Raw genomic sequence first — 26,051 nt, forward strand, 5'->3', positions numbered from 1 at the left:
ATAGATGATGATAAATAACATAGTTATGTATAATATATTACATTTCTGACTGTATATCCCTGTAATTATTACACACTGTAGCTTTAAAAGGGCTAGTTGCAGCTTTATAAATTAAAATTTAGTATTTATAGTTTAATATAATTAAGAAAATATAATTAAGAAAAAAAACTGATTTGATACAGTAGTATAACTTTACTCATATTTATTTAGCAGTTTTAGCCACTTTCTATGATTTACAAGGGAATATACCACAACTTTATAGCATGATAGGACTTTTTTTGGCGCCAGTTTGACATGTGATATAGACCCTAGGTACATACTGCTTTATTCTTTTTATGATATTGTTGTCATTACAAATTTGTAGAATGAAGGAACATTAAACCAAAAAAGTACATAAAGAAAATGACAAAATACATTTTCTTTTAACTGGCCAGAATGGTCCAATCATGAATCATCATAGTTACTAGTTTGACAGAAATACAAAATGACTGAACACTGAGGTTGCTCTTTATACTATGCATCCCACACTGTCTACTACTGTAGGTAAACGACGTATCTACAAAAATAAAAAGAATATATGGCTAACCTTTCACCTTCACAATATTCAGTCAGGTTAAGGAAAAGTCTGGTCAGCAAGGAATAATGAATGGATCACTATTTATACCTTAAACTAATACGTTTGCATTTTAAAGGATTTAGCCTTAATCAGTAAAAAAATATAGTATATACAATATACTACATATATATATAGTGCATGTCCACTGTGAGAGACGTAATCCGACATTGTAGCATGGCATAGACAATTCGCGTTAGCAGTTTGAAGAACACCTGCTTGCTTCTGATGATTTCCTGTAGCTACTGTAACCAATCAGTGTTTGCGTTATATGACTTATCCAATTACACTAGTTTATGTAGTAGATGTGGACGGCGCCAATGTCCTGCATTGGATGGCGCACATGACATGAAATAAATATTTCTAAACAATAACCTGAAGCCAAGAGTAACGAGTAACATTTTTTTTTTAAAACGTAAGGAATAGAAACTACAGACACTTGTGGGAAAATGTAATGAGTAGAAGTCAGAAGTAGCAAGAAAAATTAAGTAATGAAGTAAACTATAGATACCTAAAAAGTGTACTTAAGTACAGTAAGGAAGCATTTGTACTTCGTTACTTGACGCCTCTGATTTTGACTATTTATTTGTATGATTTTAAAAAAGCCAAGACAAGAGAAGGATGTAAAAGATGGGTGGTATGTCAGCCAATTCTTTCACAGATAGGATGGATCTGTTAGTGGTTCATGTAATTCTGGAAAATTAAACTTTTTTCTGTTCCTAACTTTATCCATGGTTTATAAGCTTGCTTACTTTTGGCCTCATATTAATTCATGTTTAAAACTCTGTTAATTAATCGATGGAGGTAAAAATTTAGCAAGCTACTCTGAACAAAACATGACAGTGCAAGAGCTGCAGCCACAGCCATATTGCCCTACTATGGACATCATGTTTCACATAACTGAGGCCTTGTTTTATTACTTCAAAGGGACACTCAAAAAACTTTGGATTAAATGCTGCATCTATCCTCTCCCATTTCCACCAGCCAATGAACTCTTTGGGCCGGATTTATCAAGATCCAATTTTGCGTGCAATAATTTGCGCTCGCAAACTGGAATTTTGCGCGAGGGGCTGAACCATGGTTTGCGGGTGATTTAACAAGATTGATTGCGTAACTGGTGGCAGGTGCAAAACTGTTGGAGACACCCTATTTAAATGATGGTTTTGCGCAACCTTTATTCCCTAAGGTGGTATGTGGCTGAATTTCTACTTCACTGCAGTAAAAAAACAAAACAAAAAAAACTGGTGTTTTGTATTGGCCTGTAGAAAAATGCACATACCAAATGGCTCACAAGAAGTGACTGTGGATGAGATTACTGCGCGTACGCATCCCCGCAGCATTGGCATGTTGCTCCACAGGCGCAGGGGGGAGGTCGGGGTTCTCTGGTAGGGCGTCAGGGCGACATGGCATTTAGAACGTCGGACAGCACTTCTGAAAAGCGAGATTGGGAGATCCCAGCTCTCGCTGCAACACTGGAATGACCCAGATGCAAAAATAGTGCAATGTTGCAAGGAGTTTTGTGATATCTGGTATTGCGTGGGTCCTCCTTGTGGCTGGCTCCAAATCCAAAATGGCAATGCTGGATAAACGATATGTTTTGATGATCTTTTCCTCGTTCATTCCAAAAATATTCACATCGAGTGAAAAAATGCGTTCTCTGCGTCTCCTTGCTTCATTTCGATGTCTCCTTTTTGCGACAATAACCGCTGCCATGTGTGCGCAATTACGCATACAGACCATTTGCACCTTCTTTTGAAACGTGTTAATTATAGAGTCAGATACCGTTAGCAAAATTGCTTTCAGGTTTGATAAATCACTTTGCGAGTGCTAAATTAATATATTTACATGTTCTCCTCCCACAAGACGCACTTTTGCGTGTAAACGCCCCATATTGCATATTCATTGCAGAAAAAGTACTAAATGGATAAGAGGCGCTATTTAGAACATTTTAAAGACCAAATCCTTTTAGCGCACTGTTGATAGATCCGTTTGTACATTTTTTAGCGTGCGCAGTGAAATAGCTCACGTTTTTATACACGCAAACCTTTGATAGATCCGGCCCTTTGTGAGCAACTGTAATATTGCTTCTGCTTTGACCTCTTTGTGACTTTAGAGTTCTTCATATTTTACTGCAGCACATGCATGCAGAGTGAGCATAGTTTATTCCTGAAATGTACACTGCTATATTAACATCTTCACAAAGATCTGGATGTGCTTCTCCTACAGGTTTTATTAATGATTGTTCCACAGCAACCTTTACTCTTTATGGGACCAGCTAACCCTCTGTGGCTTATCACTAAATCAATGATATCTCATCTCCTGGGATCACAATGATTCCTTGGAAATACCTTTATAGTGCCTATGGTTGCATCTTGCATCATTATATTTGTTTGAACTTAATACCATGATTTGAACCGAATAATGTATTATAACTAAGAAACCATCCTCACCTGGTCTGATAAGCACACATTTGTAATTTCATTTTGCTCATACACTATCTAGTTAAATTAAGTACTTGTTTAAATTTTTTGGAATCAAAATTCTTTATTCAAACTGCTTGAATATGACACTGCTTTCAGTTCAAACTCATTTATCTTCAACTGCCTAGGACAGATCGAGAAAATATCATGCTCGAAAGCTTCAATCGTCTGATGAAACAAATATTTGCTTGAAGGTGACAAAAAAAAACATGCATATGACTTTTTTTTTTTCAATCTCAGATCCGATTTCTCAGCATCTCAGCCAGAACAGATAAGGGATGTAAATAGGCCTATACTAAAATATAAGGGGAACTACATTTAAAGAAAAGTAAAACAAAAAAAGCAGCCTGTGGGATGGTTTATAGGTGCTGAATGAAGCACTGAGAGGTGATTCACAGAGAAAGAAATTTGTTAAATGTTTTTTTTTTTTTTTTATCATAAACAGGAGAGAGTGATAATAAGCTGCACTTACCTGCACTGTAGGTCTTTGTGAGGCTCAAAGAGTATCATTATTTTTAGTATACTAATTTTGTGTCCATTTGAAGTTTTTGGAGGTCTTTTTTTTCTTGAGAGTATTAAGCTGTGCTTTCTACTGTTCCTCATTTTGCGAGTCCCAAAGAGGATTAATACTTAATCCGTTTTCTGTTCTCCTGTACTATCATGGGTAAACCATTCTCTAAAATGATTTATTAATTGTTGATGTATGAGTCTTCCCCTTTCTGCTTTATATGTGCTGTAAAAAAACATTTTCCTGTACCATTGACAGATTTAATTAGGCTTAAGTCTTTTGTGTACAATCCAAATGTAAAACTACTCCCTATTTCATATTTATAAACTGTAATTTTAAATAAAAACGTGTCATTTTTATTTTATCAAAGCTGGGTTTATAATAACTTCTCTTTCTAGCTTCGCAGAAAATGGGCCCCAGCAGGAAGACTACTAATTATTTCCAAAGCGATTCATCCAACTGCATGTCAATTTACAGTACCAGAGTCTTCTGCTAAAGATCCAATTTCATTCATGTCAATAAAACTAAATTGCAACTTTTCTCTGTGTGAGTCTCTCCTAGTTGAAATAAATATCATCATCAAAGCACAGCTAGCGATATCATCCCGAGTTTCCTGACCTCAAGACCTAATTCCATGTATTTTCTCTCCCAATCTCTAATTAACTGCAAAAAAAATGCTTAAGTCCCCCTGTCACATTACCAGTAAACTGTTACTCACATAGATGGTAGAAAAGTAAAAAAAAAAAAAAAAAACAGTCGACCAATGTTCTCTTTCAAGAGAGGGTCCAGGGTTTCCTTTGTGGTCAGTAACAGATTATATTTCTGTACTTTTTAAGACACTCTGATTCTAAGAATTTCATTGAAAAGAGTCAAATTATTTCAAACATAATAGTTTAGGATAAATTCTAACTTGGTTTTCTATCCAAAGGCATAGTTCTTCAGTATAGATATGCAACACAACAAATCTGATAATGTAATGAGTTGGCTATTCAATATAGTTCTTGAAAAAATATTTAATATGAAATTCTGTTTATTTATGTGGTATTAATTCAAACATTCTCTTTAGACCCTTAAAAAAAAGTCACTCTAAGTTAATTTCTATTTCAAATTGATCCTAGTTTTCAAACACTTTTCAATTTAAGGAAACGGCAGATTGCATGGATTCATTACAGCAATCCTGCATTATGAGCATGTATGTAGTGACTAAACACAACTTTGCTTTAACAGAAAGGAGAGGAGAAATAAAAATCATATTTCTTTAGTCACAACGTTTTTGTTGTCATATTTCATTGTAAACAAGATGCAAGTAATTATTTGTATGTGGAAAACGAACATGAATTTGAATGGAGGAGACAAGGAGACGTATTGGTTTTTGGTTCACTTCTTTTCCATTTTAAAACTCATAAATAATAACATACCAAACATGAGCATATATTTACACAAACAATGTTACAATTGTACAAATCCTGTCTTTAACTCTTACATTGTGAATTTTGTGTGATTTTATTCATGCAAACAGGTTTTAAACAACAGCTTTAAAAAACAGAACTGTACATTTCTTTTACAGCGGCTGATAAAACACTGAATACAGCCTGCAGTTGTATTCTTGTCCTTTTCATGTTTGATAGAATTATTGCACTTCTGCTGCCCTCTAGTGGCTAATTTAACAGCACAAAACGCTTTACCTGATGCTTTGCAGCTTGAAAACTCTCACCCGCTATTCTCAAAAACTGTAAATGGCACAAAAACCAAGGCTTTTTGTCACTATAAATAAACAATATTTTTTAATAAATAACTAACTTAACTTCTTTACACATGGTCAGCAAAGGTGGGTGTATGTACATCGTGCACAGCTTTATAGTAAGCAACAAATAAAAAGTTACATTGAACATAAACTGCTTTGATGTACAAGCCGTTGCAACTGTACACTGATAGAGCATCACCGGGAGCATTTTCATAATAAAGTTGTATAATTGCCAAATAAGATTTAACAGCGACTTTCATATAACAAACAAGCTGACATCTGAAAGTGATTTAGCTCAGTATAGTAAGAGTTGCTGGTAAACTGTTTAACAAGTGTCAGGTGTATCTAGACTGAATGTATGACTGCGTAACCTGTGTGCTGTTATCCTCCTGCTCTGATACAAAATAGATCAAACATTATCATGAATGTTTCCGGATGGACCCGACTCATTTGGGTAAAAGCGAGTGTTTGTAACAGCTCTTCCTTTTTGAAAGTTTATTATTAAACCGTCTGCACAGAAATGGTTAGAGGAAATCTCTTCTACTGGTATAAGAATGATGAAAAAAGCTCTGCGAAAATACTTGTGTTGAAATCGAAATAAAGATCTGTAAGAGGATCTCCACAGTCTTGATCTTGAACTGTTTTAGGAATCACCATTTTTAAATACCTAAACTTCACTACTATAGGTGACAAGAAATGTGCTAAAGGCATTAACAGACATATAATAACTGATGATTTGCCTCCAAATAAAACATGCTGCATTTGTATGCAGGCATAAAATAGAAAGTTTCATCAAAGCTTCCCCCACAGTGACTGGAAAAACAAATCTCAAAGTCATTTCCTTTGGTTCCATTAATCTGTCAGCATCCTGAATTAGTTCTCACAGTATAAATGAGACCGTTTCAAAATGAAACATTGTTTGCAGTCTGTAGGAATTAATTATCTGTTTTCTTCCAATGAAAGTGATTCAGTGGAACAAAGCTTTTCTGTTGTGCTGCAGTTTGAATAAAAAACATTGACACGATGACCTTTAAAGATAAAAAAACAAAAAAACATTGATCTCTGCTAGTTTCCGTAGAGACCAGATTTAATAACACCCTAAAGTCAGTCATCACAATGACAGAAAGTATCTCTGCAAGTATTCAGAGTGGCTTTACGCGATACAGCAGCAGACATCATGCCAGGGCCTCTAATGGGGGCCGACGAAAGCTGTGCTTCCAAACAAAACAGGAGAACTACCACAGCCGGGCTGCAATACTCAACATAAACATTTGGCACAGAAATGTGTTCGATCATCAGTATGTACAAAGCTAACTAATCATTTATGTTGATAACACGCCATAGAGATGAGAACCTTTCAGGCCTTTAAAACCAGAAACAAAACAATATTCTTCCTGCGCAATGGCTAAGTAGTTCAACTGGATAGCATGATTATGGAAGCATCTTTGAGCTATAGACTTGAAATTATGCTGGACAATCTATGATACACGGCAAGCTCTTCAAAAGAAAAAGTGTTTGAGTTTGAAATAAGGAGACTTTTTCTAGTCTATGCTCAATGGGAGCAGCAAGATTTACAAAAATAAAGAAATATTCCACCTGATACACAGGATATTAACCAACTGATAAGAACTAAAGCCTACTCAGAAATGTAGGTACTATACAAACTCATCAATAGCTTCCTCAACCTTTCGCTCAGTTTCCACCTTCCTGCACACATCCTGTATCTGTAGGTTCTCGGGGAGTGTGTGGCATTTCAAAAGCTTTTACAAGCACATTTTCAGTGTAAGAAAGACTTTTGAGAGTGAACAGTGTTTGAGGACAAATTAGTGCCCATCTCACATCACTGCTGGTTGTGTGATCTTGCTGCAGTGTACTTATGACAGCTTGCTGTACAAAGAGTCCCCATTAGCAGACTGCCAATTCCCACGTTTTTCCCTTGGCTTTTTTTTTTTTTTTTTAAGCTCGTGGCTCCAGTTTGTGGGACAGTTCAAAAAGTGTCTGCTGATTGTCGATGATGTGCAGGTAGTGAACGCTCGCCCTCACTTCTGCACTGTCCACTCCAATCACTTCATTGCCTAGGAGACAAACAGAGCACGTCCTGAAGTTAAACACAAGTCTTTTCTGGAGGTCTCCCCACTGGGAAGCAGTAAATATATGCATATAGATAAAATAACCAAAAACAAAACTGACAGGAAGCAGTTCCTTGGCAACCATGAAACGTAAATCCGATAACCTGGTACAGGTGTAATACTCTAAATTGACCTGCAGATGGCAGTGTAACTCCACCAAAAATAAAAATAATTGTTAAAATCTATCCTAAACATTGCAGCTTTAGTTCCTGCACTTCTTAATAATTTAATGACTTGTAAAAGTAATTAGCTTCATACCAGATCCAGTCTAAAGAAGCCGACTTAGTTTGTATACAAATAATGGTAAATAAATAAGCTTCTGGAAATAAGGAGGCTAAGTGCATAAATATTATTTAGTTGTTGGGAGCGTAAATTAAACATGATCCATGTGAGAGCAAGGCTCAATACAGGGTCACTGATATATTTTACAACAGATATCTATGAACATCTGATCAAATTCTAAAGTTATTTCAGAATTTTGGTTTGAAGAATTGTAGCCTCACAAGGCAATTAAGGAATGTAGATTAGTACAATCACTATACACACAATTATGAATACTAATTAGATGTAGCATCATTTGTATACTGCAATTATAGAGAATGTCACTAAAAAGCTTTTATTTCCTTTATGCAAAATCGAATCTACTGCTAAGTAAAATGATGAAAAAAATAATGATGATGATAATGATGAATGACTACTTAATCATAATTCATACCATAATACCACATGACCATCAAACATGGAGAGAAAATCTCCCAGGACTAGTCAGTGAATTCATTTTTTTTTTATATTTAGGAGAATTTGATGTTTTATGTTGACCAAATGTTTTGAATACATTTCAAGGTTGCAAGGATTTGTCATTGCAAAGTACAAATCAGGCGCTGCTGGCGTTCAAAGTTTCAGATTCAATGTTGGTCCAAGATCATAATTAGCTGAAAAGTTCTATATCTAAATGCCGTAGTTCAACTAATAATGGTCATACTCCTTTTAATTACCAATAAAGAAATGTGGATGTCAAAATGGCATCTAGTGAAGAAAATAGCAGAAATGTGCAAATGGTTGTGCTCAGCAAACTGCAACTACTTAGAAGGGTAGATATAATTAGCAATACAAGCAGGTAATTTCCCTTGGGATTTGATACAGTCAGATTAGAGCAGTTTATCAAACCACAGCTGTTCTTATATTATTAGTGAGCTCACTATGAAAATTGCAAAGGACTGCTTTAATGTAACATTTGGGAGGCTAACATTTTCCTAGCACCTTAGTTCCAGATTCTACATTTTAAATTCTACATTTGGCCAGTGGAAATGGATTTCCCTGGCCTTTTAGGTCCACACTTTATATATTATATATTATTACTTCACATGAAATGTTTTCTTAATCTCATGCAGCCCTAATTAAAATATCCCACTAATATCCCACAAAAAAAACCAATTTTTTTAAAAAAAAAAGGTTGTGAACCTTGGTAGCATTCATTTTCTCAGGCTAAGGTAAAGGTTATAAGTACAAACAATAACATGGAACCTTTTAGATTTTTTTCCCCCCTGTGGTGCATAACTATTGTATCAATAAAAACAAAAAGCGGAAATGCTGGCACACACCTGGTTGGTCGCTTTGGCAGTGGCGAATCATCCTCACTGTCTCTGCAATCATATGCTATGGAAATGAAAGAGGGTTTGTTTAAACAATTAAATGCTACATTTCTATCATTAGCCATACAAAAAGAAATCAAAAGCCCTTAAGGAAAACGCTACACAATCTGCCACCTACAACTCATAGACAACAGTAGAGGTTTCAGGTATGATATATTTTTAACAAAGAAGAAAAAAAATATTTCTAAGACTTTGATTTATTAAGTTACTGAAATATTTGATTTAAATGGTTAAAGCTGCAACAACCATAAGACTTAACTCACCAGCTTCTCAAAGTTAACCAGGTTATCATGAAAGGTTTTATTTCCTTCATGGATGAAAGTGATATCTAAAGGCAGTGGACAGGCATATTAAAGTTTAATTCAGTGCAGTTTTTTATATATATATATTTATGTGTGAGCGGAGCATTTGGTGAATACCTTTTAGAAGAAGAGGCATGAAAGGGATCTTGGGAGGTTTCATCCTTTTGAAGGCCTCTCTATAAGCTTTGTGGTTCAGAGAAGGATCCTGTGAAGATTCAGAGGAAGAGAGAAATTATTTTTTTTTAAAAGGGAGAAATTTAGGGATTTGTCCATCAAAGAAAAAAAAAATCCCACAAGCACATTTAAAGCTCTGTCTGCAACTCTCTCAGTTCTCACCGTGATAAGCTCCAACTCTGAGAATAACTTCTTGAACTTCCCTGGGCATTTCTGAAACACAGTATTTGACTGTGATTAAAAAAAAGTCTAACAGACACTTTTAATTTGAATAAATGGCCATCATCACACATTCTCACCTCCCAAGTTTGGTTTAGTCTGCTGACAGCAGCTGTGTTCAGACCCATTATAATGGCAAATGCAGAGTTTAGATTTCTTTGGGCTTTACAGCTACAAGCGACAAACAACAGAATGAGAAAAGGGAATCAGACGAAACAGACTCTTAATGCTACCTTTCGGTTTGTATTGTTGTTTGGTGTGCACTCACTGAGCTGCGATCTTGATGAACTTCTTTAGCAGCTGAACTCTCTTATTGAGAGATACACACATGAGCACCTCAGACATAACCCACTGCTGGACCTCGTTGCAGCGCTTGAGGAGGACGGTGAGCGCTGCTGTTTGGCCAGAGCGGCTCAGAGTGTAGTACACCAGCTCCTGCTGCGAATGGCCAACAGAGATATGTTTTTGAAATTAATACTGTATTGAATCCCTAACAGCTGGCATGAAGTGTTCACCACATTTCCAGCTGATGACAAAAGCAAGAGACATTTTTTTACAGTTATTTAAAACTTCTTCAAAAATAAGAACATGTTTCAGACTTTGGATGGTGGTGGCTTGCATCATGTACAGTGACTGTCCTCTGGATTACTAAACTGCACAACTTCTTATTCAATATCATGTGAGGTAACAGTAGAAAATACAGAAATTGTGTTTTCTTACAATTAAACCTGCTCTTTGTAAGCAGCTCCCAAAGAACACACAGATGAAAAATGTTTTGATCTAGGGGTTAATTTAACTGGACTGCAAGACACAAGAAAATCCTATCATTGCATAAGTAATGCAGAATATTGAAATGAAAAGAACAGTAAAGAAAAAATCTACTTTATTTCCACAAATCTCTTTCTCAAATTTTTATTACAAAGCATTTATGTCAGCATAAAGTGTAGGAAGACTCCAAACTGTCAACTATATGATTCCATTGTGATTTTCACGCAGCATTCGAACATGTAATCACTGTTTACTGAAATTTCCGATTTCCTAATTTTGTCTGAACTTCTACAGTGCGATTATAATTTTTTTTCAAATAATAAAATAGATTCTAAATGACAAGCCTAACTGTACAAGACCTGCAGTTTTGTGATTTTTTTGCAACACAATCCATGTCAGGATTATGATTGAAAAAGATATTTTGGACACTAGATATTTGTAAAAGCATGTATATATACCTCATGGATGGATTTGAAGAGACTCCAATCCAGGTGGGTGAGCGCTGCTGCCACATCCCAGGTGTTGATGCCTAAGAGTCGAACCGGCCTCCTGCACAATTCTGCACAGTCTGTAAACGGTGGCTGCAAATACAAGCAAACAAGAAGTAGATTTTAAATAATAGTACAATTTTAATACGTACACAATTATACAATTTTAGCACATGTACATATAAATTTTCGTTTAAAAATAGCATAATAATTATTTCCTTTTTTGATCATATCATTTTGTGACAAACTTGCCCATATTATAGAACAAATCAGAAGTTTTTTTCCCCATGTCTGATTCCATGAAAGGATTACACCACACAAATGTTACGACTAGAAATAATAGGAGTACAGATTTTTTAAGAAGCACATCTTTATCTTCATTTTGTTCATCCTGATTTGATTTCCACAGAGAAGTGGATTCATAATAAAAATGGTATTTACATACCATGATCTCTGTAAGATCCCTGTGACAGACCACCAGCTTTCCCTGTGGGGTCAGTGACTCTGAATAGACGCAGTCACTGGGCTGCAGCATCCTTCGCTCTGCAGAGAGAAATTAATAAAAACACATTATTAGGATGATGAAGATAATCAGAAAATGAGAGAACTTGGTACCAGCTAGGAATAGTTGGTACCAAGTATCCAGAAAATTATTAGTGGCTATAAAGTTACTCTAGGTTTTATAAATGAATGAATAAAAAGGTCAGAGAACAAATGAATTTATTGTGACAATGAAATCAGTGTGAATTAATGTTTTTTGTTTGCGCACCTCCAGTATGTAACACCACAGCCAGCACCATGTCTTCATCTGCTTTGTCCAGCTTTAGAGCCACAATCCTTAGCAGCTCCCGAGCCTCCAGCGCAGGGTGTGTGTGGACACTTAGGTAGGAATCAGGGCTCACATAAACGCAACATATCACTGGAAAAATTATTTTACAAATGTACCATTAAGGGGGAAATGCAACTTGCCTTCGAGGCAAACATCAGTAAAACTCAGAGAGGACAATCTTGGTCAATTATTGTCTAGTTCAACATTTGAGAAAAACATAACAGTTTGCCTTTGAGTTATTTAAAAAAAAAACAACAGAAACTTAAATCTGCGATTCTTTATAATTATATGGAGCTGCTCAGTGTTTATGTCTCACTCACCTTCTCTGTGGTCTGTCTGTGGACTGCGAAGCTGCAAAGTGTTTTCCTTTAGGCTCATCTGCTGGTACATTTGTTTACTCTACCAGAAAAAGAAGAACAAACACAGAGATTCAACAGAATCCAAAAAATATATGTGACATTTTCAAAGATCGTTTGGACTCACTGTCAACTAAAGCTTCAAACCTACAGTACATATACCTTTAAATGTGATACTACCTATTTTACACACCTTTTGGTTAGTAGGGCAGTCATCCACTGTGCTGCAAGACAGTGACACACAGTGTCAGTATGTAGCAGTAATGCAGCAATACAGACACACAACATGACACTGAAATCATTTAGCAAGAAGTGCTTACTGTCTGCGGCGCAGAAGTTTCTGAAACTCTTTCAGGTCTTTCTCCAGCGAGGGGAACTCGTATAGATCCTCTAGAACATACCTGTACAGCGTCTGACAGACAGAACAGGAGAGCTGATGAACATTAATGAAAGCACAGCTTCTGTTAGAGGACGAGTTGGGATTTTTTTCAAAGGACTCTTCAGTGAAGAAGTAGCAGCTTGCAACAAGCTGACATTACACATGCTAGCTTCTAATTTTTAATCGTACAGTTTATGCATGCACTCGTTTATTGTATGAAGATCAATTACAGCTCAACTGTCTCAATATCCACACTTTAAAAAAAAAAAAAAAACTCATGTGGAACCTATAAAAAGACAGTGATCCGAGTTTTCCTGGATGAATGTTATTTTATTTATTGCCTGGTCAGCTGAACAAAGAAGAAGGCTCCCATATTTCCCATTAACTTATTGGAAAGACTGATTCTGAAGTTTAGAAATGTTCCAGTTGAGAAACAGGTAATATAAAAATTTCAATTGCCACACATCCCTGTACTGCGATATTAGTTCTGCATCAGTTGAGTTGTTTATACGTTATTTTTGGCAACTCTTTGTGTTATAGATTAAATGTTTTATAGCAACATCAGACAGAAAAATAAAACTGGTATTTTTACTCAGCTCAGAATTACATGGTTATTAATGAGACAACTTTTCAAACTATGTGTTGAGAGTGTGATGTGCTTGAAATATAATTTAAAAAATTTTAATAAGAATATATAATATGTGAAACATATGGCGTATTTATCTAGGTGGAAAAAGTATGATTCTTAAATCTTGAGATAAAAAAAAAAAATCCTTTGAGGCAACATGAAAAAATATTCTCCTTAGCTGAGCATCTCCTTCTGAGGTTTCTCTCTTTAAGACTAATTATTTTATGAGATTTTCCTGCATACTTTAAAATGTTCTAAAACTCCTGGGTGTACTTAGGAAGCTAAAAATAAAGATAAAGCGTACAGGACTTTTTAGATTTCTTTTGGACAGAAACAACCCTAAGACATGGCCATGCATCCTTTCCAGTTTTGTACTATTAGGGTAACCATCTAATCTAATCAAGTTCCATGCTCATAGCTGACAGCACAACTTTTCTAATTAGTAAGCAACTGTGACTATGCATTTCCAGCTAATCCATTTTTATTTATTCAAAGTGTTTTGGTTACAGATATTCCAGAAGAGATTGCAAAAGAGTGGGAAATCAAGCATAATCAAGCTCAGCATTAGCACAGTCTGTGTGGCTAAATTAATAACCATTTTGAATGGGATCACCTCAGTATGGTGGAGAATTAATAACCTTGAGCATCTCAACAAGCTGGAACTACACATTTTATCATTGTCGCTGACCCTCTATAGCCCCATGAATCCCAGCATCACTCTGTTACTAGGCAACTATCACCTGGGTTACGAACTCCATATAAAATGATACCCTTGCCAACCCTACGACTGTGGTTTCTATGGCAACCTATCAGAGAGCAAAGGAGCAGGCGGTTTATGTAAGAGCAAGCAAGTGGAGGGTTGTTTCTTCACTTCTCAGTGCGTTTGCTGCTCCTCTGGGGTCTTGCATTAAAAAAGTATGGTCTGATTCATCAAAGCCTATTACGACTAATTATTTACAGCTAATACGCCAACCTGTCCCATATGGAAGACCGCGAGCTACAGATTGTACGTCTAACCCTTCAATATACACTCAGTAATGTTTTGTACTGAGATAAAAACATCAATATTTAACATAAAAATAAAAACAATTTTCAGATCCCTCAGGAGATGGCAAATTACAAATCTTCAGGTAGTTTTAATTAAAAGGCTCTTATGAATCAAAAAGGATGTATGCAGATATAAATATATGTGTTATAATGAATGACTAATACTAGTGCTTCCATACCTTCATAAAGCTCCTGACATGCTCCTCTTCCTTGAGGAAGTCCTTATAAAGTCTGCTCCAATGAGACACCAGCCGCAATACTTTCCGCTTCCTAAAGAGGGCATCTTTGCCCTCCTCCTGGCCCCGGCAGCGTGCACTGCTATAAGTGAATGTGGTCAAGGAGACAACAAACCAAAACGTTGTGTGTAAAGAGTAAATGTGTGGGATTTTGCAGGACTTCATTCATGCTGTAAGGATATTGTCCCAGCAGGGCCTGACAGAGGTCATGAGTGGACATGAACACAAGGTAGGTTAGCAGGAAGTCATCCAGCAGCATTTCTGCAACACAAAGCATATTATGAGTCATTTTAAATGCCTTTGGTATCGTTTCAACTATCCTACTAAACATCATATCACATTAGGAATACACAGCATTTGATTACAGCTACCTGGTGTTTTATGGGACAAATAAATGACCAAGCAATGGGAAGGAGATGAACAGATAAACAACAGATCTTGCATCTCGGACAAACATTAATTTCTGGGTAAAGTTAGATTTATAAAAAAGATCCATCATGATAATAACTATCCTAACCTAACCACTCTGTTGGCTAATTAAATATGGTTTACTTATGCAAAACCATAACAGGAATAAATTCAAATTGAATGTTGTCTAGAAGAATAAATAAATGGCATACACCTAAGTGCTAAAAGGGCATAGATCTAACACTTGCTAAAAGAGGCAGTCCTGATATTGTAAAATTAATAATGGGATTATTTCTCATCTAAACAAAGTCCATTTTAGCAAGTATCAACCAGCATAAAGTCACCTGAAGAAAAAAGGTCATTGTTATCATCTCCTCATATCAATGAGTGCTTAAATTTCAACGTTTTGTATCCATGTAGGAGACTCTTATTTTGAGGTATAATAGGGAGTAGTTCTTGAGTTTTTCTATTGTTTTGAAGTAGAAACAAAAAGGGGTAATTGATGGCTTAGAGGAGAGTGCTAGTGTTCTTAAAAGGATGCAAGTCCCCTGTTCCATCCCCAACATTCTGGGTCCCTGAGAAAGACCCTCAGCCACCCTCAGCTCCCAGGGAGCTTTAGCCTGCCCAATGCTCCCAAAGGGTGATGGACCAAATGCAGAGGACACATTTTATTTAAATATTTTTGTTTTAAAGTAATGAATACAGAGATTACTAGAATATATTATACTATAAAAACTGTTCATCCAGCTGTTTGAACCCCCTCAGTGCAATATTTTGTGTTGTAGCTTATCGGGTATTCAGGTACTGGTGAATGATGTGGAAAAAAAGTAAAAAAGTGTTACTATTGTCATTGTGGAATCTTTGGTCAGTGTTTTCATGTATAGCAGTAAATATCTGGTAACCAATTATTGAAAAACTCAAAGAAGCATGTTTGGATTATTTTAATGCAAAGCGCAGGGGCTTTAGTGTAGGCATTGCCTCTGCAAACGTTAATATAATAAATATACTCCAGCTATCTTTAGCAATAGAAGGAAACCAGTTTTTGTTTGTTTTTTACAGTAAAAAATCTAAACTAGCTTTGATAGATCAGCAGCATAAAGTTAAAAGGCTTTTACATTAACACCATAAGATATTAACTCAAGTGTTTACAACACAGCAAGAACAGAGAGGAACAGATTGAAGTGCAAGTGGGATATCATGAGAGCGGAAAACTCAGCAGGTGATCATTGGGTATGAATCACACAGAAATGGCCCTTAGCGCCCATGGGTAATGAGCCATTGTTGTAGGATGGGAGAGCTGTGTTCATTTGTGTGTTGTTAAACTTTTTCTTCAGCAAAAAATAAAAACCCTGCGACCCAAATTTGGCCATGTGAGGCAGAGAGCACAGAAATCAATTATAGAAGACAGAGTACAGCCTGTGACATAAATAATTTATCAGATGTCTCTTTTTTAGATATAAAAATGCAAGTTTCTTCAGAAATATTTTAGGAAGGACTGACTGAGATTGCCGTGTATTAAAAGGCTCTTATTTTGCTTTATTATTACTTTCTTTAAATTGCAATCAATAAACGGGAGTCATTTCTCCACCAGGTTGGTTCCATTCCCAGTCTTCCCCTCCAAGAGCACGCTCCTCTTCTCTCTTCATCCCCCGTTTTTTCCTTTTCTCCTACTTGCCTTCATAATTCCTCCTACTACTCCTCTCCTCCTACGCTCATACTCGCTTAGCTCCATGCAATGATAAATATCCATTTTCATCTCAAACATATGCCCCCCTGCGTTTGCCCGCTGGCATGCACAAAGTCAAACACACAGTTGCAGATGGTGCAGTGCACACACATGCACGCAGCACCCTAATGAATAACTCATTCAGTTCTGACCTTGGGGACTTTATCTCTTGTGAGAGAGAAGGGAAAAGGTGGATAAAATGTGTGTGCTGAACTATTCGCAGTAATCAGCTGCTTCAGTTGTTTTTTTTTCTTTTGTGTGTCTGGTTTACGTGTACACGGCGATGGGGTGTTTGGGTAATCGCTCTCTCTCCATGGAAGCATGTTAGAGCCTGTTCAACACGCTGCACTGCTAAGCCAGTTAAAACGGCGCACTGATGCTTGGCAGCACCTCGGGGAGCCAAACCACGCACACAAACATATAAAACCCCATATATGTGCAGGTTACATCCTGCTGCATAAATACACAGGGCAGGAAAACATGGACAGTCTCTGATTCCACAGTCCCCCCCTTTTATTTACGTTCTTTTACCCTCTTCCGTGAATAAATATTAGGCGGACTTCCTTGACAAAGCCCATCTCAGTTCTCTCCCACATTTATCTCTCCCTCTTTCTTTCTCTGCTTCCTGCAATTCAGTGGGATGGCTCCCTGTGGATTTTTTCGTAGCTTCTGGTGAGCAGGCCTGAGCTGATTCATAAAGACTTCTTGTCTTGAAAAAAGCACATTTGAAATAGAAAACAAGTCAAAGTAATATAAGTTACTATAATAAATGCAGGATATAAAAATATGATTGAAAATGTAATTAGACACTAAGACTGATAATTTTTTTGCTGCAGGTTTGCTCATCTTTTTACAAATAATCATATTTTATTTTAGGGGAGAAAAGTTGATCTCCAACTAAAAAAGATTGGTGATTTGTATTTAAATCATATTTTTAAATGTTTGTTTGAATACTGTTTAGTCTATATATTTAAACCACAGCTATGAAAACAAATATCAACTGAAGTACCTGAACACAACATATTCTTTTAAGATTAACAACATTTTTTAAGATGTCAAAAACTTTCAATTGAATGCCTTTTGAAAACTTTTTAATGTGGGAAAACCAACAAAAATAATTTCATAAATTCAAAGTGGAAATGATTTTGTTTCTTTCCCCATTCCCCCTAAGGAAATTCTACAGCTAGAGATCCCGTGAGGTATGTATCTGCCAATTTTGGCTCATCTATTCATCCATCCATCATCTAAACCTGCTTTAGATGCTGGCTATGGTGGATTGGTACACTACTTAAAGTAAACAGTACAGGTAACACAGAGACATGGGGGGAGGAAAAAACAAGGTACACACGTTTTTAATAGAGTAACTGACAGAAACCGAACATCTTGTTTGGTCATGTTTTTGAATCCAGATTCAAAACTAGGACCGTTTTGGTGCAACGCAGCAATGCAATGAACATCACACCTGAGCAGGTTTTTCTCTTGTTAATTGCCTATCCTTCACTAAACAGCCAGATTAATGCTGAAGAACGCTGAAGGCTGCTGGGTTTTATTCAGAAGTAGCGAGGAGAAACGCATGCTAGTTATTTTTTTTATATATATATATAAAAAAAAAAAAAAGACTACAGAAAGTACAGGAAATACAGAAAAATACTGGCTAGAGCTCATGGCTGCAAAAGAAGTGAGGTCTCTGAAACATTTCTACAAACCATTCACTATAGAAATATGTTGAGCACCCTCCGGCTGCTGTTTCATAATCTTATTAGAGCATTTAGCCTCCTAAATGCTCCTCATATTTACAACCAATCACATGGCTGAATGAATGCACCTGTACGGGCTGACTCAAGCAGGGCTAGCTGACTCATGCAGCTGCAATCACATTAAGGCACTGAAGGAAAATGCATACCTTGTGGGTTTTAAGCCACCATTGCTAGAGTAAAACCAGTAGCTGGACTGTGTTGTAACTTGTGCTGCACTGAAAAGTTGATTCCTTAGAAGCGGTGTGGTATGCAGTATTGTGATTTGCTTTTCTTTGCAGTCTGGTCACTTATATAAAAGTAGTGCTTGTCATTTATTTATCCAATTAAACAGAAGAAAGAGAACATTTTTATAACTTTGCTTTTATCGAACCCTTTGCAATTATATTTTTTACCAAAGACAACTGATTTTTGTATCCTACAATCTCAAAGTAAGTTTCTCTAACATGCATTGATTGGTCATGCTGCTAACCTTACCGCTCTCTCTGTTCTCTGCCGCTCCTCTCTGATCATCCAGTCGGAGGTCACTGAGTAGATGCTCCAAGATCTTCAGTGGTGTTCCCGACACCACAACATACCTATAGGATGAAGAACGGTAAGAGTCTTCTTCAAAAATACTGGAAAACAAAGTGTGTCCAGCTCCATTTCTCCATCCTCTCTCCTTATCTTCTTCATCCACATCATCATCGATGTAGGGAAAATGTGGAACATCAAAAGCACATGGCTCCGACCCGCCACAGTCTCCATCATCAGAGCCACTCTCACTGTTGTCTTTCTCATTATCATCTTCATCGTCATCAATATCCTCCTCTGCCTGTGCAAGAGTAGCTAGCTCAGAGTTCATCTTCATGTCTTATCACATGCCAACAATCTGTCCTTTCTAAGTTTTGCTTCCCTGTGAGGAAGGATCCTCCATGGGGTTCAGTGTTGTGCTGGCTCCTGCTGTAAGCTCTAAGCCTTTGAGATTAAAGCCCTCTCCCTGACAGCTCCAACAGTAGCCCTGGGAGGGAAATGATTGTTACTGAGGATGCTTTGAATTGTATACACACACAGAGACTCCTAACCTGCCTGTCTGACACTCCCTGCTTTGTGCCCCAGGTCTTGGCAGACACTGCAGAAACAAATCAGCTTTGAATGTGTACACTATATGACCCAAATAATAGAATCTTGGTGTCATCTTGTTTCTCCCTTTAAACTGAGAACAAAAACCCATTCTCTTCTTACTGCTCGAAGCCAGAAGCTAAAGCATACATTAACTTGGTCACACACAAATACAGTAGCTGCTGTTTTTCTGGGCTGGAAGTTGAGATCCCGCAGCAAAAAGAGAAAAGTAGAGGGAGGAGCGCTATAATTATGTGTTTTTGTTGTTACTGTTAGTGTGTAGGGTTCTGATTATAAAGGCAGAAGGACTGACCTCTTATTGCAGTCGTCCTCCCGGGACACTCCCCCAGACGACGTAGGTGACGGCCGATCAGACGGTGATGTCACTGATGTTGTTACTCTCCGCAACACCAATACGTCCCGTCCTCTTTCCTTCAGACAAACCCTACCCACTGCTTCCTGTAAAGAACCAAAAGACAACAAAAAAACATCACAAAGGAATGTGATAAAGTGAAACAATGACGAAAATGCAAAAGGACACACACATCTAATACTTAAACAATGTACTAGTCATTACATATTCCGTACTTGAACCTCAACATCTTTATTTACAACATTTCCTGATTATTAAGGCAGTAACCACTTCATGACACTACTTACAAAAAGACTGATGCAGCCATATGTGTATTGAATACTAGACAGCAGAGCATGCCTTGAAATTCCAATGCAATTACCTGTTGCGCCCAACAGGGTGTGGAGAAAATTCTGAATGACTATCAGGTGACATTAGAACATTATGGTATTTTGTTTGGTAGGTCATAATTATTCAATTGTTGCATGAAATTATTTGATTATTATAGAAAAAAAACTTTAAGACATGAAACAATCATTAAGTTTAAGCATGTCAACCCAGCTTTGTCTGGCTCCATTAAATAGAAGGATTTCATTTCCTTTCTTTTAAAGGTGTGGCCCTTCATATCAAATTACGCTGCGGGGACACCGAGGTATGTGGGCTAACATCTGAAATGATCTTGTTTTCAAAAAGTGAGCAGCAACTCTGAGAAGAATACGGACACACAAACACGTTTGCCGTGCCAGTCAAGTGATACAGAAATTAAGTTCCAGATGAGCAAAAGAAGAAACAGTATGAGCTTGGAAAAAAAAGAAGACAAGAGGTAGAGATCAAAGGCAGAAGAGCAGGAGCAGATGTTCACTGCAGTCTGTGACACACAGCAATCAAACTGACATGTAGCTCCCAGCATTAGCGTTACCTTTCTGTTCAGTTCAGTTGGCTCATAGTTTCATATAGATGCTAAAATCAAGGATTTAGGGAGCGAAAGTTGCCGTGCCAACAGTTAGCCTTTATCAAGCTGTAACAATGCTTTATCAGTAATTGGAGATTTCAGGCTTCAAATGATCGCTCAGATACTCCGATAACATTGAGAGCATATCAACAAAGAGATGGGCACCAGCAAGCAGACATAAACAAATCCACACACGCCATGTCTGACTTTCAGATAAAAGACCGTCTGATCCTGAGAGACAGCAGGTGGGATATGACTTTGGTCAGACCAAACAAGGCGCTCCCACATCTCTTTGTGATTCCTACAGTAATAAGTCATTCTACCAAAATCTGGTCCAGATGTTCAACAGCTACCAGATCCTCCTACCCAGGTGTGATAGTGGCAAGTCTCAGCTGGACGTATATTTAACTAATATTCCTATAATAGGAACCATAAACTTCACTTTAATTTATTACCATAGCTTTTCAGTGATACAATATGACAAAGTGAAACTTATTTGTATAGTTAGCTAGATTTCTTGAAACGTACAACTTCATAAAATGCAGTGTGACTAATGACCTTCAGAAATCATATTAAAAAAATCTAATTAACTTGTGAGTACATTCACTCACTGCATTTCTTACTATACAGATCAACCAACTCCCTTTACAGTGGAGCCACATTCACCTAATAACCCTCAGAAAGATGCAACCATTCATAATCATAGAGATGACAAGGCAATATCTAAGTTAAATGCCTTGCTTATTACACTAGTTTATCAACAAAGTGATGGAGAAATCTGGCATAGAACCTAAGACTGTCAGATTTGATACTAAAAAATATAAATATTTGTCAAACAGTTTTTTGTATTTCCCATAATTCTTATCCCAAATGAATCAATTTATTGCAATTCACGTATATTTCATCTCAAACATATTAGACTGATCAACTAGAATACCACAAATTACCATTCTCAGTTCTAGTATGACAAATTAAAATTCCTCAGTTGAAAATAGCATTCAGTTGGAGTCTTAAGATAAGCATTATTTGCCTGTGATGGCCAATTTAACGAGATGTAACACTTTTTTAATAACTGTACTGGGGACTGGCACCAACACCACACCCAACAGCTCAGATCTGATGTCATGATATTACATCTACTAAGTGGTGCAAGTGGTACATGCAATTAGACCACATCGTCTATGCTTCAAATACCACCCAACTTTATCAGCTTTGACTGTTCCCGTCTCAGAACAGGGTCTGATGCGTAATAAAGGAAAGGCCAGCTAGAAATAAATAGTAAAAATTAAACAAGCATTACATAACCAAGAAGTCCTGTATAAATCATGAAGATAAGAAAATATATTTATATAAATATATTTCTTTTACATTGGTGATGGTGAAAAAAAAACATATCTAAGCTCTAAATAATGAATTGTTAAATAAGTGTTTCAACTAAAAAAATAAAAAAAAAAATCGCAAAATATGCTCCACGTTTGTTAGGAGTCCTTTCCTTTGCCACAGAAAGTCATCATGACTTGCTCGAAGACTTGGCAAAGCTTTTAAGCCAGACGCCCTTCTTGACACAACAGGCTATAACATTTTCAGTGACATGCCTTTAACCTGTATGCATAAAATGCATTTAACCAGCTGGATGTCCCCTCACTGTTCTTCTCTCCAAAACTTCACATAGGATTTTAGATTTAAAGTAGACAAGGTGCTCAGACTTTAAGAATCAGTGTTGATTCTTAAATCAAATTTAATCAGCCATAAAAGAAAAGTAAAAAATTACAAAACATTTTAATGACATCTAGCTTGATCTGAAATATCACATATGCTGATTTAGTAAATTAAGAACAGTACATATTATTAGTACAAATATTAAATTTGACTAATAGAAAAACTTTTAAGTTTCGAGATGCAGAGGTTTTTGCATTTATCATAAAATGTAGCTCTACATTATAACTAGCAGGGGGTCAAACAAACTCCTACACTTTTTCAGAGTCAACCATCTGTTGCTACAGTTTTCTCTCCTTTTACAGATTTTCCCACAGGTCTGTTTCACAACAGGGAGACTTCATGCTTGAGAACTTACAGATTTTGGAGCAAAAAAAAATAGGCCAGTTAAAATGCCCTGGAGTCAAACTATATCTAAAAAGTTTAACTTATCTACATAAATAATGAAAAACATAACATTATGTATTCAGCACACTGCAATAAATTTGGATGCTCGGCTACACTCTTTTCATGTCATTCACACATTTGATTTTCTGCCATGCGCATGCATACTAGAACATTTTAAGAAAACCTCATATAAACCTGAGAGGAGGTTTTCGCTTCCAGTGAGTATCTGTGTTGTGATAGAACATGGCAAAATTCCAGGGGGAAAAAATGATAAGAAAATGAAACCCAATCCCTTTAGGTTGGTGGCACAAAAACAGGCACTGTATTGCAACTCCCATAACAGCTGGGAGGAAACACCAGCAGAGATGCTATATACCTGAATAAATGAGTGCAATGGGAAGTCTGCAACCTTGTATAATTCTCTCTGCAGGACAAACTGAAGTTGACTCTGACATCTAAATAAAGCAAAGCAAAACTAAAGTCAGAAGTGACTGACAGGCAGAGAGGAACTTGGCAGAAAATACGGGCACCAATGATATCACTATGGAAACAGCTCACATTGATTTGTCAGAGCTTACCAAACAGGAAAAAAGGAAACAAAATAATCACGAAATGCCAAAGAAAAGCCTCTCCTGTTAATGAAACTGATTGCTTGTTTTTTTCCATCTTCCACAATAACTAGCCTAAAATTATCTATTTAATTTTGAAGAACCTTAATAGTTAAAAGAAAGGTTCATTTTATTTACTGCAGGAAAAAATATGTTTAAAAAAATAATTAATATACAAATTGAATCTCAGTTAAGAACAGGGACAACAACTGATTTAAAGGGAATATAAAATAATAGAGGTCTTAAGGAAATGTTACAATTTCTGACCAAAATACTATTTTTTCTATAGTTACTTTAGTAATAAACTACTAAACAATTCCTAATGAGGTGCACCAGCTCAAAACTGGATTTGTGGAGTGGTAAGCCTATTATTTATTACATAATGCTTGCATCCTGGGTAGGCTACATGTTCCTTGACTGCCACTCTGCATCCCTTAGCATAATGCTTCCTATTCCTAGAATGATCTATGGATGCAGCATAGCGGCAACCCACTGCTCCTTTAGGGGCATGTACACTACAAGTTGCTATGGCAAATGAAGATAAATATTTTTATTACTTACTCAAATGATTAAAACACCACCAAAGCATCACTAAAGATTCTAATCATGGTCTTCATCACAATATAGATTGATTGATCGTAACACCACCATTAGTGATGTCCCAATACATTTTAAAAAAATTCTAATACAATAATAATGTTGCAGCTTTGAGTATTTACCAATACCCATACAGGCCTGATACAATATCAGCATGAATCATATACAATTTTTATACTTGTTTAGTAGTGGAGGGTGGTAGAAAAGGATAGATAAAGTGATATTTCTCAAACAACAGTATTTAACAACAACAGGTATAAGAACAACTGAGCCATTTCTTACTCACCATAATGTTACATCAACTTTAAACAAAACTGGATACAAGCAAAGTGTTTTTATGAGCTTTCTAATATCGGAGTTTTTAGAGCAGGCCAGTGTTTTCCAATACTCATGTTCTGGCTGAGTTTCGTCATAATATTGTACACAGAACAGAAGAAAATCTTGGTAAACAGTAACCAATATTATAATTCACTACCGTATATACTGAATACGTGTTTTCCTTGTGCAACTTTAAATTTTTTATCATAATTTTTAACATTTCTTGAAAAATCTTTAATTAAGCTCATTTATGACTGAAGAAAATATAACTTTTAAGTATCATTCACTAAAATCAGGCTAAATAGGGTTTTATGGGATCTTAGTAACAGTTGTTTTCTAGCAACAATGTAGGTGGTTTGATTAAATTAGTAAATCTGATTTTCCTATGAAATAATAATAATCTGAAAACATCATAGAAAGCAAACATTTCAACGTAAAAGAGAAAAAAAAACAGAAATCTGAATATTTGCATGTTATATTTTGAGTACAAATGGCTGAAAAATGTTATCATTAATTATATCAGTCTGGAAATTATTAAAAGGTTAATCTGCACCCAGTTTGAACTTACTTGGCTCTGCAATAGTGTATTATTACCGCATAAACATTAAGCAATCTTTCCTATGAACCTGCAGCATTGCTGTCAGATGGCCGGTATTTTTGCTTTTGCATCTTTGCCAAAACTGAAATGAAACTATGCACAAAACAAAAGTATTCTTTCTATATTTGGGCTTCCAAAAAACACCAGGGTGATCAGCAACAGATTTCATAAACACATCAAGTAGGAGGAAATCAGACCGCTTTTGCTTTGCTCACTGCCCTTAGGTATACACTGTAGAGTAGGATTATACAGTTAGCCTCACTAACACCGCACTCATTATGAGCCTGTACTGATTCAGTCTGCCACAGCACCCCGCAGCGCATGAACGTTCACATAAAAGCTCTTACAAATGATTATAAGCTCTAGCCAGAAAAGTGACACACACACAAATGAACACACAAAGATTCTGACAACTTGTAATAAAAGCTTGAGATGCAACTGCAGCAAGCCGTTATTAACACCCACCAACAGACGAGCTGCAGCACAGAAGTGGTGGTTGTTAAAAGTAATCTAAATGAAGCTAAGACCAGTTTATCTGCAGCGAGAGATCTTGCTGGTGTCTATGTCAGATCACAGTGACTGTATGTCTTCATGAGTGATAATCAGACGGGTCAGTGCAGCAGGAAATGTGCACCATGGAGGGACAGAAGCACCAGTCATGGTAGCCTTGATCAGGATTTACTCTGCTCATCTTTGACCTAAATCCATGACTAACACTTGGGTTTGTGTTTAAAAGTGACGACAGCCATGACAACATTTCCCGCATGACGTCCATTACTTTCTACTCATGCTAACCGTCTAGCCACAACTTACTTTGCAGATTACATGTAGTAGTTTGCAAAGCGTCACCATCAATCATGAATATGCACTGTGTGCACAGTTATCAGGAAATTTTTATTTCTGATTTTAATTTAATAGTAATACATGTTTTGATCTCAGGTGAACCAAAATGTAACAAACCCCAAATCTGAATGTCATCAAC

General features: G+C 36.5%; 1 protein-coding gene across 1 annotated transcript in view; it reads right to left on the reverse strand.

Moving 5' to 3' along the window:
* Positions 1-7,286: 7,286 nt before the first annotated feature.
* The window catches only part of LOC107085890 (rap guanine nucleotide exchange factor 5-like), a 53,094-nt gene continuing 34,329 nt past the window's right edge, over positions 7,287-26,051 (reverse strand). The window contains exons 10-26 of the mRNA XM_015376525.1: positions 19,855-20,000; positions 18,918-19,018; positions 14,735-14,813; positions 14,496-14,640; positions 12,583-12,674; positions 12,456-12,486; positions 12,227-12,305; positions 11,847-11,996; positions 11,523-11,620; positions 11,048-11,170; positions 10,090-10,259; positions 9,902-9,992; positions 9,765-9,815; positions 9,546-9,633; positions 9,390-9,454; positions 9,076-9,130; positions 7,287-7,420 (exon numbers count right to left, since the gene is read on the reverse strand). Coding sequence (XP_015232011.1) covers positions 7,302-7,420; positions 9,076-9,130; positions 9,390-9,454; positions 9,546-9,633; positions 9,765-9,815; positions 9,902-9,992; positions 10,090-10,259; positions 11,048-11,170; positions 11,523-11,620; positions 11,847-11,996; positions 12,227-12,305; positions 12,456-12,486; positions 12,583-12,674; positions 14,496-14,640; positions 14,735-14,813; positions 18,918-19,018; positions 19,855-20,000 — 1,683 coding nt within the window. The 3' untranslated portion in view covers positions 7,287-7,301. The remainder of the gene's footprint in view (positions 7,421-9,075; positions 9,131-9,389; positions 9,455-9,545; positions 9,634-9,764; positions 9,816-9,901; positions 9,993-10,089; positions 10,260-11,047; positions 11,171-11,522; positions 11,621-11,846; positions 11,997-12,226; positions 12,306-12,455; positions 12,487-12,582; positions 12,675-14,495; positions 14,641-14,734; positions 14,814-18,917; positions 19,019-19,854; positions 20,001-26,051) is intronic.

This window comes from Cyprinodon variegatus, unplaced genomic scaffold, assembly GCF_000732505.1.
Source record: "Cyprinodon variegatus isolate N-32 unplaced genomic scaffold, C_variegatus-1.0 Scaffold135, whole genome shotgun sequence".
Classification (NCBI taxonomy): domain Eukaryota; kingdom Metazoa; phylum Chordata; class Actinopteri; order Cyprinodontiformes; family Cyprinodontidae; genus Cyprinodon; species Cyprinodon variegatus.